This window comes from Aedes aegypti, chromosome 2 (assembly GCF_002204515.2).
Source record: "Aedes aegypti strain LVP_AGWG chromosome 2, AaegL5.0 Primary Assembly, whole genome shotgun sequence".
NCBI lineage: Eukaryota > Metazoa > Arthropoda > Insecta > Diptera > Culicidae > Aedes > Aedes aegypti.
The window spans coordinates 146947774-146961749 of NC_035108.1; the positions used below are offsets into that span (position 1 = coordinate 146947774).

At 35.2% G+C, this 13976-nt stretch overlaps 1 protein-coding gene across 5 annotated transcripts in view; it reads right to left on the minus strand.

Moving 5' to 3' along the window:
- The window catches only part of LOC5564260 (protein furry), a 384478-nt gene that overhangs the window by 189338 nt on the left and 181164 nt on the right, over positions 1-13976 (minus strand). For all 5 annotated transcript variants that reach the window (XM_021842641.1, XM_021842640.1, XM_021842638.1 and 2 more), the window contains one exon: positions 4600-4719. In XM_021842641.1, the coding sequence (XP_021698333.1) occupies positions 4600-4719 (120 nt within the window). The remainder of the gene's footprint in view (positions 1-4599; positions 4720-13976) is intronic.

Consider the following 13976-nt stretch of genomic DNA (forward strand, 5'->3'; position numbering starts at 1 on the left):
TAATTATGAATCGTGGTTTACGGCCAACCAGCCGAGTGGAAGTTTAACAACTACCGAAAAGCTAAACATCACATCAATTTGTCCATCTAATCCAATTGCAAATTATATGTAATGTTTAGCTTTTCGGTAGTTCATAATATCAATTTTTAACTATTCTACGACACTAAAAAGGTGTTGGCAAATTTATAATTCAATACAAAAAAAAACAGAATAAGGAGAAAAGGGACTTTAGAGACCATTTTGGTTAAAAGAGAGACCAAGTCTCTAAAAAGAGACGTGCTACTAGCCCAGTATTACAGATAAGACTGATTTGCAATTCACGGTAGGCCATTAAATTTAACCAAACTGAAACTCTCGATGTCGTCTTCGATGGGAATTATTAAATATATGCATGTTAACGTTCAAGAGAATCTGGCATAGTGATCATCGTCATCATCAAAACTTCTAAAGCAGTTGTCTGTTCTAAACTTAAATTTCATCACCCAAAATATGTGTGAACACATTTTTTTTCATTTAAACTTGTTGATTTTAAACTAAAAAACAGCTTCCGAAAATTTCAAAATTGATGACGGATATTTCCCCCAGAAATGTTTTACCCAAAAAAAAACGCCTGATTGAACTTCAATATTGTGTAAAATATGTAGATTAAAACTGTAATACTAACATAAACAAAAATGATGACAACAGTGGCTTAAATCTGGAATTGTTTATATTAAGAACAAAGAATCATTATACTGTACCAACAAAACCGGCGATCAAAACACTACGTAACAAGACTGGTGCATGTATGCACGTCCTAGAATAGATTTGCTCCTGTAGTTTCCATCCATCAAACAATTTATAACATCCCGCCGCGCCGGTTGCCACACAGCAGAAGTTAGTGCTGATCCGCGTGCAAAGGGATTATCATTATTCAAAATTTGTAATCGAGCTTCTGCCAGCAGACGGCTTCCTACTCAATCCACCCATATGGGACTGCAGCTAAAGCTAGGGGTCTCTTACGTGACGACAGCGGATGTATGTACGTCGCGAACAATGATGCCCGCTTATCCCGAAGAAAGGATAAACACTAGGGTGGGTAAGCCATCAGTAAACTTATTGAAAAGGTCATTTTGAACAGAATTATGGTCCACATCAACGAAAATTCAAATTTTGGATTCCGACAATCGACCACTCATCAACTTTTATGTGTAACGATATTTTTTCTTCATACTTGCAAAAATGGAAGATTTCTCCTAAAGCTTCCAAAACACAACTACACACTTCGAAAAAATCATGTGATTCTACGTCTTTTGGATGCACATAAAAGAAGCGAGCCGAATGACGTGAATTCATGTCACATTTCAAATACCATAGGGTCTGATTCGGGAAATGCCGATCATAGTGACATCGTTTTCGTGTCCTTTCAAGTGTAAAATTACATTTTTTGTTCAATACATCTTCAGGGACACATTTTTGTGTCGTTTTATCATTTACATCATGTGCCATTCAGTCCTACTATGCATTACGTCCACAGTAATTTCCATTATTTTTAAGAGTGTAATAATATTCCCACATAAACCAAAAGCTCTTTATTTGAAACCTTCAAGTAGACAAGTTGTCACGATGAGACGGGTTCCAATAAATTGGTCAGATGAAGTTAAGTATCTAAGGCTCATGCTAGATAAGCATTTAATTTAAAAATCACATTGAGGGCATTCAAGCCAAATGTAACAAATCTATATAAATAAAAATGGAATGGTGTTTGTATGTCACGAAATGGCTTACAAACGGGTCAACGGATTTGAATGATTCTTTCTCAGTTTTGTTCGTCAAGGGTTCCGACGTGTTTGTGTGCACCGTTTTGTCTCAAATTCCGAACAGACTCATATTCTGAACACTCGGTTTTTGTATGGCGATTTGGTTGAAATGTTTCGCTGAAATATGTCACCAAATAACAAGTAAATGGTAGTCAATTGCAGTTCAATTATAACGTTTCCAATATAATTTATAACGTGAGAGTAGTGATGATTCTCTAGTTTGAGAACATTAGAACAAGCTCAGATAAATTTATTTGTTAAATTATTCATTTCAATACGATTTATTCGTGCTGTTCGGAATTTGAATCAAGGTGTTCGGAGTATGAGACAGAATGAACACAATGTTCGGCATTTGAATCAAAATGTCGTTCGATACTTTTGCGTAAAAACAATACTAAAACTTACAATACTAGTTAAACTTTGCGAAGAAAATCAAAATTACTCATATACCAGCCAATTTAAGCCAGTCAGATGCATTTGAAGTCACTGTTGACCTTAAGTGTTCGGAATATCAAAAACGGAGTCAAAACGGTATAAAAATCCCAGGATATTCACCGGGAAAGTTGAAAAACGAGCGCGAACGAAACTGTCATTTTATATAGGACGATCATAAACGTTTTTCAACAGCCTACTTGATGACAAGACGAAGTTTGCCGGGACCACTAGTATATAATATATCTGTATAAACTTATTAACAGAAAATCGAAGCTTTGTCTTAAGAAAAAGCTTTTGATCTTCGAACAAGTTTCCAGGCCAGCCGCGTTATATGCTGTACCAATATGGACTAGCTGGGGTAATACCAGTAATACCAAAGAAAAATCTCTGCAGTGATTTTAAAATAAAATTTTGAAAATGATTCTGAAGCTCCCTCCATCGTTTAGTACTAATAAGTTACATAGAATATCCAATGTTGAAGCATTGGAACAAATGTCGAAAAAAATATTAATAGTTTTAGACAAAAATCGTTGCAATCTTCTATTGCCACGATAAATGCATATATTTAGGTTAACCCTCTAATACCCAACCCCGCCTTTAGACGGGGTACACTTTGGAATTTTGTGTATTTTTTCGTAGCTCGGAAATCAAAATGCTTTTATTTTTGGCTTAAACCTTGACTCATAACACGCATATAAGAATAGTTTTTTATGACTTTTGAAATTTTATGTATTTTTGGAAATTGCTTGAAAAATTGTTTTCTTATATAACCTACAAATGCCCGGGGCTCATTTAACTTGTAATGTAAAAAATCGTACCTTTTATATTTTTTTGCAATTTCTCATCGTAATAGGCTGTTTTTCATCACGTCAATCGGTCATGAAACGGCCTACTTTCCTGCACTGAAGTATGCAGTGCGGGAATAGTCATTACCTAACTGAAAGCAGTGCTGTAATGGTTCATTACGCAACGCTTTCTCATTACGCAACTGTTTTGAGTTGCGTAATGAATCATAACACAACAATTTCTCAGAAATTTAAAAAAAATGGTGAATGCATACCGACATAATTTCTGATACCCTTAGGTGGTCTTCTACGAAATTGCAAAAAATGTTGTACGTAACTCGCTGCAGAACTCGATTTCTACAGCACTCGTCGTAATTATCCTACTCGGCAAGCCTCGTAGGATAAATTTACGACTCGTGCTGTAAAAACCATCATTCTGCAACTTGTTGCGTAAACTACTATTCCACAATCATCCTATCACAGCAGAAGAGCCTATTAGAGTTGAAATAATTTCAAATCGAATTTTCGTTAGTTACACGGAAAATAAAATATTTCCCAGAAAATAAATAAAAAATGTTATATATTCGAAAGAATTGCGAAAACTCAAATTTTTATTATTGTCAAAAATCGGTACCCAGAAGAGGATTCAAGAAAAAATGAAAAAAGATAGGGATGTTCAAAAATTAAAATTATAAAAATCAAAAACCAAAATTCATAGATCTGCGAATTAAAATAAATCATTGTCCAAAACGTGTTTAGAAAGATTTTAGACAACAAAAAATGATATTTAGATCGAAAATGAAAATTTGGGTATTAGAGGGTTAAGTTAGGTTAAGTAAATTGAATGCGTGTTTTTTTCTCTTTTGTCAGCAGGTAATTCTGAACTGCTACGGGAAATAAAATGTAATATGTTGCTAACAAAACTTCAATAAATGCTTAATTAAGTTTCACCAAATAATGAAGATAGTGTTGCCGAACACAGAGCATCTAGATATAAGAAATGAATGTAATGTTTGAAATAATACTAATAAAGGAATAAAAAAAACATTGAACTGGTTGGATTTATTCAAATTTGCATTTTTTCATACAAAGGAGTATCCACCCTAATAAACACGAACCCCGCATGATACTTTCTACCATGTCATGCACGAGAGAAAGCACACTGTGTCAACAATCTCAAATCTCGCCATCGCACTACAGAGCAGACCGGATGTTAGTAGGAAACACACTGCGACTAGATAAATTGTAAATATAGCTACGTGCCTTCGTGAGCTTCGAACTTGCTTTGAAGGCGGAAAACGTTGCGACCGGGAGCACTACTTTGAATGATCATTTAAAATGACAATGTAACGTTAAGAGATGTTTAAGGCGAACGTGATTTTGATTTGCATGAATTTTTTATCAAGTCAACTATGGTTTGGGCATTCATGTATCCAGTGATAAAATCTTATATCGTTAACAGTTATACCCAAAATGTTTCGGATCCATTTAATAATTCCTTGTGTATGAGTTTTCCATAAATCAACAACGTTTTCAGTACAGTACTATAGCACAAAAAAGAACAATCGCAATTAACTTACCGGAAAACATTGACATAGTCAGCTCGGGACGCAGTCTGGCCATTTGCCTGGACAGGTACATCTGAGAACGACAGTAGGCTCCACTCAAAATAGCATCTAGGGTACCGACTTTATCCAACTCTGGAAAAAAGAGAAAAGAGATAGGGGGAGATCCCCCAGTACCGGACACTTAAGCCACTAAATTCATAATTCGAAAAATATTGATTTAATGGGCTCGTGTTACCCATTTATGATAAATATCATCATTTTTATAGTGTACAAAAATAAATTTGAAAATATAAATATGAATTTTGACATTGCATTTTGATGATGTATTTTAGTACCAAATTGTTCGATCTTGAAAGGTGGCACCCAATACCGGACACGATCTGGAAATGCCTCGAATTCTGTAAATTTGAACATCATTGAATGTGTACACTATAGGAATAGTTTATAATTACCAATTCAATGCATTTGCAACATTTACAAGAATAATTTGAGTTTTTCTTAGTTTGCAATATGCCTATCAAAAACTTCTTTCATATATGATGAAAAATAGCACATTTTACGATGTTGTTCTGAATGTTCATTCTTCTTAATTTTATTGCATGTTTGATACCATGATCGACGGAAACCATGAAAAATGAATGTATTTTGAGACACTGATGCAATAATTACAAAGATATCATATAACAAATCAAGCTGTCCGAAACTGAGGGACAGGAGATGCTTAACCAAAATTGTAATTTGTACATATTTACTTCAATTATGGTACAAAATACATTCATACTATCAAATTAGGGTTATGTTCGATCATGTTTGCGGGATCCAAAGTATTTTTTCATATTCAAAATAATTACTAAATAGGCTCATAATTAAGAAGATACGTCAATTTTTTAAAGATTTTCAAACTTTTCTACTTTTTTAAAAAGGCATGAATATTTCAAGGATGTGTTATTCTACGCAAATATTAGTCTACATAAGAGCTTTCTTTTCTACTAATACACCATCTTGATTGGACCATGATTTCTCAATGTTTCGACTTTGTCCGGTATTGGGTGCTGTCCGACACTGGGGGATCTCCCCCTACAATGGTATTATTTTGTGAAATTGTTCAACGGCCGTTAAAACGAATTTATTGCCCAGACTACAATTATTTAATTGTGACATTGACTATTTTTGACTGCATTTAGTTACCGCCTATTTATCGCATACTCGCATATCTGACCCATTGGTAGAAAATAGGCATTGACTTCATTAACTGAGAACTTTCTTTGCAAATATTTTCTCATTCGATTATCGGGTGGCAGGCATGACGATATTCTATGCCCAGCAGGGAAGTCAAGGAAATTTCCATTACGAAAAGATCCTAGATCAACCGGATACCTGTGGCCGCAGTCTTTACCACTAGACCAAGAAAGCTTCGCGATAAAGGTTCATGAGGTGAAATATATGAGCATGAGCATGAGCATGAGCATTTATGACCGTACAATTCGTAGTTGCTACTCCGTGATTGACAAGAATCATCGAAATTGTACAGGGAACCAACAGATGTAGCTTGGGAGTAGTATACCATCTTCAATGTACATTTTCGAGGACTCTGAAATTAGTAATGTCAATAACGGCGCCGGTCACGTCCTTACAGTCATCGGGGAAGGGAAGGAATGTTAGTGTGACATCCATTGTTACTAAAGACCGAGTATACCTCTGCATCTTTATGGTTGCCACGGGAAGGAGTTTTGTTAGTGGGAGGGCTTCAAAGCTACATGATCAGGATTCACCTTGGTAAGTGATGCGATTCATGTAACCTCTGTTTAAAAAGTTATCTATCAGTGCGTCGACATCTTAAACATCGAAATATTCAAAGGTTTGAACCTCGAAATTTTATAAAACATGAATAAGCGCTTATGTCAACACTTAAAGTGACGAACTATTCATAGTTTGTTCAACAAATTCATAAAAAAATACATGTTATGATACAAATGTGTTATTACAAGCATGAAACGAGCTCATCAATTGGTAACCCAGACAACCAAAATGTACGTATAACGAAATCACCTGGAGGCTCTATATGTGCAAAATTTCATTTATAAGATGTTGCGAAACGGCCTTCTACGTATAAAAGTGGAGGCGATATGCGTGCATATATTATGTGATGAATAATAACATACAATGCGAGTGTATAAATATTCTACCGAACTAACCTGCAATATTATGCGACTTTACTTGTGATAACAAATGATGATTTGACAGCTGCTACGGATTGATCCGACTTACTTTGTACGTGTGTACGGGACGAAACAAAATGTACAAATGAACTCAGAAAAGAAATGTTTTATGCGAGGAAACTCATCAATCTGACGAGTTTATCCACGGTGTTTAGCGAGTTTGATGTAATTAGTATGAATAAACGAGTTGTAATGTGAACTTTCATGCGATTTCTGGTTGTCTGGGAATCCATCTTCGACTGAACAGTTACAATCGCAGCGACAACACTTATAAGCAGGAATATAAAATAACTCCGATGGCGCGTAAATGAAGTGCTAACTGAAAAAAAACACCCCGAGCGCGAGAAATTAATCGGACAGCTTGGGCCTTCGCAAAGCACTGCAAGGTTCATGAGGTGGAATATATGGTACATTAAATGGGAATAAGCGGGCAATCATAAGCATCAATAATAAGCCCAATATGAGCATTTGAAATGCATATAGTCATTTTAATATCACTACAAATACAGACAAGTGTTATGACAGCTTTTTCATCGCTTAGAAATCCTTTATTGCATCAATAATGATTCAAAACCTGATGCGTAAATGCATTGTATGAGTACTGTATTGAATCTATATCAGTGTTTCCCAAACTTTCTTAGACTTTATCCCTCTTGAAGCCAATCATTTTTGAAATCGATCCCCTGGTATATATATTTTTTGGTAATCAGAACTGTGATAATAAGTTGTTCTTCATTTTATTATGAGTGATTTAGTTCACATGATTTTTTTTTTTCGATTTACTTACTCATAAAATGTCGGTTTGATGTTTAGTCATAGTTTTCAGATTTTTTTGGCGGTGAGTTGTGTTTGATCCTTAGACCTTGACGCTTGCACCTGCGGGGGCCGGCGATAAGGGCAGGATCAAACATGTCGCGCATCGGTCGAGTAAAGTGATAAAGTGCCGCGTTCGATTAGTTCTTTTTGATCTTTCTACGTTGACGCTTGCTCCTGGGCAGTGCGTCAAGAAAGCCCGAGCAGTCGTCAGTTGTTTTCCGTCTCGGGTCGCGCGCCTATTTTCTCTGAGTGCTTTTATATAGCCGAGCAAACGGGTGAAGCAAAAAGTGGATTGTGGCTGCTCAAGGATGACGGATCAATTGGTGGGCTCGTTTCATGCTACTATTTCTAATCTATAAAATATGTATTACTGCACCTTTAATCTTTACAACGGTGAGATGTAAATATGATTTTTCAACAAACTTTGAAAGGTTCGCCACTGTGAGTGTCGACATAAACTCTGATTCATAAAAGCCCTAGTGCGTTAAAATACACTCTAATAAAGAAATAAAAAAAAAAAATCTGATTCATAAATTATTTATGTCTGAATTTTTTTTCAAGACTCCTTTTTTTACCTTTACTTTTGTAATTAAAAAAACTTTGAATGGTTCGACACTACAAGTGTAGACTTGCGAAAGGTTCACTTTATTCAACAAACTTTGAAAGGTTCATCACCTCAAGTGTCGGCATAATTTTTCTCTACATAGATATTGTTCATATCAAATGAATATATTATATTTACATATAAGCATGTTTATATCTCACAAATAATTATTTATTATGGTCTAATCGCTTATCAAAGTGAATCCTGTGACCCAACGATCCTCCCCATTAACAAACATTCTTCCCAGTAACCTTTGTGGAGATGCAGAGGCAAACACGGTAATAGCAAAGGTTGACACTAACATTCCTTCCCCCAATCCCACCTGACTGCAAGGACGTGGCCGGCGCCGTTATTGACCATGTATAAATAGAAGCACTGAATTATGGCCAATCCCAGCCGAACTTCTAGTTGATTCTTTGTGCATTTTCACTGACTTCGGTCAATCACGGAATAGCAACCATTGATATGTGTGGTCAGTCTAAGCTAAGCTAAGCTAAAGTTTTCAGAATGTTTTGGCGGTTTTGAAAACATTTTAACTCAATTTAAAATGTTTCAAATTTTTCTTGCTAACAATAAAGTGTGCTCTAAAGCAAATAACTTTTTAGTGAATATGAAACAAAGTAACACATGTAGTAACATGTATCTATCATTTTTTTTATTAAATGCCTAGATTCAATTCAAGAATACCGAATTGATTGAAGTATAATCATAATATTCAGGAATTGAAGAAAATTTCAGTACAATACGCTTAAGTGCCAAAAGTAAAAACAAACTTTGAACTTGAATTTCATTTCAAACGTCGAGTCAAATCAGTTAGAGTAAAGATCAAAAATGTTACCTCTGACAATAGTGGAAAGATTAAAAATAATAATTCGAAACATGGCTAGCGATGTGATGAAAAAAGTGGAACATTTATAAAAACCACAGTATAACAAAGTAGAAATTGAATCATTATAAAAAAATGTAAATCCATCCAATGAAAGATACCTGCTATAATTAACAAATGCTAAATTACAATACATATAAAATCAATATTCTACAACTTATGGATTGTAGATTAAGAGCTCGAAAATGTTCGTTCAAAACGATTATTCTGATGACCATAATATAATATTGTCAAATTTTCGTCTTTTTCCTAGTGAATTCAAATACCTGCCTTTTTCCGCTTCTCACGTATCGATGGCCACCCTGAAAGAAATGCTCCATTCAAAACTTAGGGGAAGCGGTGGAAAAATGAACATCGTGCCTCTTATTGAAGAAAAACAAATTTCAATGAATTTTCATCACCCACGGACGATTTAGTGCATAAATCAGAGAGTTCGGGTTGATACTGAGTAAGTAAAAATATCATCGAACACTAACATTTTAGAAAACCGCGTTGGAAAATTAATACTGACGTAGCTTTTAGCTCAGAGGTCTTGTGGTTTTTCATTAAGTTGAATATCGTCATGTCAAATCTAATATCTTTAGATTTCTTTTTGAATGGGTCACAATCATATTTGTTTTGCATAGTGCAGGAGAAATGAACATTTCCATCGTTTTTTTCTATCGACAGAAATTTGTGAAGATTTAACTATTTTAGTCTGAATTCGTGTTGCTGCTTTCAATAACATCCCTATTTTTGATGTTGTGCGATAGAACTATATAAATTCATCGTTTTTATATAAGTAACAAGATGAAATCTTTAAGGTGTTCAAATTTTAGTTTGTACAGGTATGTTCCGTTTTTATCAACACATCTGCAATCTTCAGTTGACAATAAGGCTGATACAAATATTGATTTTCTTTTATGTCAGCCCCCCCCCCCCCCCCTTCGAAAATCCGAAATTTTTGAAGGGGAGAAAAAACATTCATCATTTTTTTGACATCAGTTAGGTTAGTAATGATCCAGAGGACGATTAAAAACAGTTTAACAACACCCCCCCCCCCCCCCCCCCTCGTACCTTCCAAGTAGTCTCGGACATAAAAGAAATTTTATATTTATACCAGCCTAACGGAATAATTTACGTTTACAAAATATTTTAGAAACTTTACAACTAAATTTACTTTGCAGTATAAAGTTTGCACCATGAGATGGGTCATATTTGTAAAAAAATAGCGAAAAGTGAAGTAGGTCAAGCTGACCATTATTTTATTTTTCAAGAAAGATTCATTTAAGAACTCCTCGTCCTCAACCTTCATCTTCTTTTTGTTTAAAGCATAACATACTAATTGATAGAGATGGTCGGGTCTCGGGTTTTCAAACCTGAAACCCTTCCCGAACCCGATAAAAGTCGGGTTAGTCGGGTTTAGGTCGGGTTTGGTGAGAATTTGGAACAGAGTATCAACCTGAATGCTTCCCTATGCATCAAAAACGATTAATTTACCATCTTTTCAAACTCTGGTTTTTTCGGATTTCACTTGCAAAAATTTTTTGCATTCAAACAGCGATTTTTTTTTTCGGGTTCGGGTCGAGTCCGTGTTTGATGAAATAAAATAAGTCGGGCACGGGTCGGGTTCGGGTTTGGAAATTGTGAAACCAGACCATCTCTACTAATTGAGAAAAAGCCTTCTTCTCATCTTAGTGTTCCTATAAGGACTGTTCATTTAAGAAAGTGGACACGTATTTTTTAAAGCAAACTGTTTATTTTCGAACAAATTCATGAGTTGTTTTGAAATATATGGAAATCAAAGTAATCTCGACCAAATTCACATAGGTTTGAACATTTATTGAGCATTCCTGGATAATGATCTGACTTTTCTCTTGATGCCTCCCATCGAATTCTGCACAACTTTCTTCGTAACTTTTCTTTGTGTTGCTTACCACATTTTCTTAAAAAAATCCATGGAACTTGCTTATCTTCCATCTTTCTTAAGATGTTGTTTGCCCAATATTTCCAAATGGGGCATAGTTAAGGGCAATTCGGTAGAATCTGCCATGTTTTAACAAATTCGACTTTTTCCTTCTTGAACATCTCCAAAGTAGCTGAAGCATAGTGAGCCGATGCCAGCCCTGGCCAAAACAATGGAGGCTTGTTATACTTTCGGTAGATGGGCAGAAGACGTTTTTAAATGCATTCAGTTCTGTAATTTTCGCCGTTGATTGAACCCGTTGTGAAAAATGTAGTACGTACTTTTCATACCGCAGGAGCAAATTGCTTGCCATAAAATAGTAGTTTACGGAACAAGTTGCAGAATGATGATTTTTACAGCACGAGTCGTAAATTTATGCTACGAGGCTTGCCGAGTAGGATAATTACGACGAGTGCTGTAAAAATCTAGTTCTGCAACGAGTTACGTACAACATTTTTTTTGTAATTTCGTAGAAGACCACTTGAGGGTATCAGAAATTATATCGGAATGCATTCACCATTATTTTACAATTTCTGAGAAATTGTTGTGTAATGATTCATTACGCAACTCAAAACAGTTGTGTAATGAGAAAGCGTTGCGTAATGAATCATTACAGCACTGGTTTCAGTTAGGTAATGACTATTCCCGCACTGTATACTTCAGTGCAGGAAAGTAGGCCGTTTCATGACAGATTGGCGTGATGAAAAACAGCCTATTACGATGAGAAATTGCAAAAAAACTTTTTTGCAATTTCTCATCGTAATAGGCTGTTTTTCATCATGTCAATCTGTCATGAAACGGCCTACTTTCCTGCACTGAAGTATGCAGTGCGGGAATAGTCATAACGCAACTGAAACCAGTGCTGTAATGATTCATTACGCAACGCTTTATCATTACGCAACCGTTTTGAGTTGTGTAATGAATCATTACACAACAATTTTTCAGAAATTGTAAAATGATGGTGAATGCATTCCGATATAATTTCTGATACCCTCGAGTGGTCTTCTACGAAATTGCAAAAAATGTTGTACGTAACTCGTTGCAGAACTCGATTTTTACAGCACTCGTCGTAATTATCCTACTCGGCAAGCCTCGTAGGATAAATTTACGACTCGTGCTGTAAAAATCATCATTCTGCAACTTGTTCCGTAAACTACTATTTTCCCATTTTTTTCTGTTCGGATGTATTGCACGTCGTCATAAGCATCTGTTTTCGATACAGTGTTGAAAAATTGGAATTTGGACACTTCGCGATTTAAGCCAAACCTCGGAACGACAGCTTTTCTGAACACCATTTGTGCAGAATAAATCTGCGTGTCGCCATGTTAAACCGACCTATCGCTTGGAATTTACAACTGTTCGATGTCAACTTTCTTCTGCTGTCAAAATAAACACTTGAGTACACACTGAAACAAAATTTGAATATTTTCCTTGGAATTTTCACACCAAAATGTTAACAATCAGGTGTCCACTTTCTTTAATGAACGGTCCTTAAACATACAAACACTTTCATAGTTATCAACTGACAACGTGTTGTGAGAGCTTTTTAGCCAAGGTACATTTTTTTTTTACATTTGTAGTCACACTCGATTGGCGATTAAATGTAAGCTTAGTTTGTGAAAGTTTTGCAAACTCAACTGAATCTTTACAGTTTTTATGCTTTGAATTGTGTAGTAAATGGTTGTGGTAATTTTTCTTCTAAAGCTATCACTACCAACTTCGAATGGGATGCACTAATCACCATTCTACAACAGCGACACCTTCGAATTTTAGCTTTGCGTTGGATCACGAATAGGCTAGCACTAAACTAAACTTAATTGCTGGTTTTTTGTGTAGTAAAACTGATAATAATTTTAAATGACAAAAAAATGAAAATGAAAAATAATATACAAAAAAATGTCAAAGATAAAGTAAACTCAAACATTTATGGCACTAGAGTTTCCAATCCCGGGAAATGAGATTTCCCGTTTCCCAAGAAATGATTTTCTGTTTCCCGGGATTCCCGTGTTTGCCGGGATTTTCGCATTTCCTGAGTAGGTCCATAAAAAAATTGCACAATTTACTTTTCATATCGTTCTAACCGTTGACCTCACTAGATCACTAGTTCTATCTCGATGTTGATTTGTTGTTTTCAAATACTGCCCATTATCGCATAACAGTCCCATTTATATATGAAATCCCATACAATATGGGACTGTTATGCGAGTATAGGCAGAATAGTTGTAGATAAAATGGATATCTATTGGACGATATGTTTTGCTAAAAATTGTATATGCCATACAAAAAAAAGGTCTTGTAGAGGGATCTTTTCCATGAATTACATAGGCTTATAAAGTTTTCACGGATGTAACCTTCACAATTTTCAGCGCAAACCTCTAGTTGTTTATTTTATTCTTGTGCTTGAAAGGATTGTTTGGTAAGTATTATATGAACTTCATACGATTTGTCGAGAATAACCTCCACAGGAACTTTTGTTTAATATTACAAACGTCCTTGTTTTGAAGCCTAGCGTTCCAAACAAAGGCAATAGATTTTTATTTTGAGAAACATGAGTAATTTACTCACAAAAAGAGAAATAACCATGCAAATTTACATATATTAAATATACATACAAATACAAATAATTTAAAACAGAAAATTCCATCATATTAGCTTTATTTTCACGTTTTTGAGAATTTCCCGGGAAATGGCAACTTTATTACCCGTTTCCCGATAAGTCTAATCGCGGAAAAATTGGAAACTCTATATAGCGTTAGCGTATTTACGGTATACTTCGTAGATTGGATACTAGCAACATTCATGTTTCTATTTTAATAATCTCGTCCAGATTACTACCAAGAATAAGGCAGGGGAGTACACCTTATTCCAATCTTGAAAAATATAATAAAAAGCATGAATATTGCTATTCCCGGCCACGCC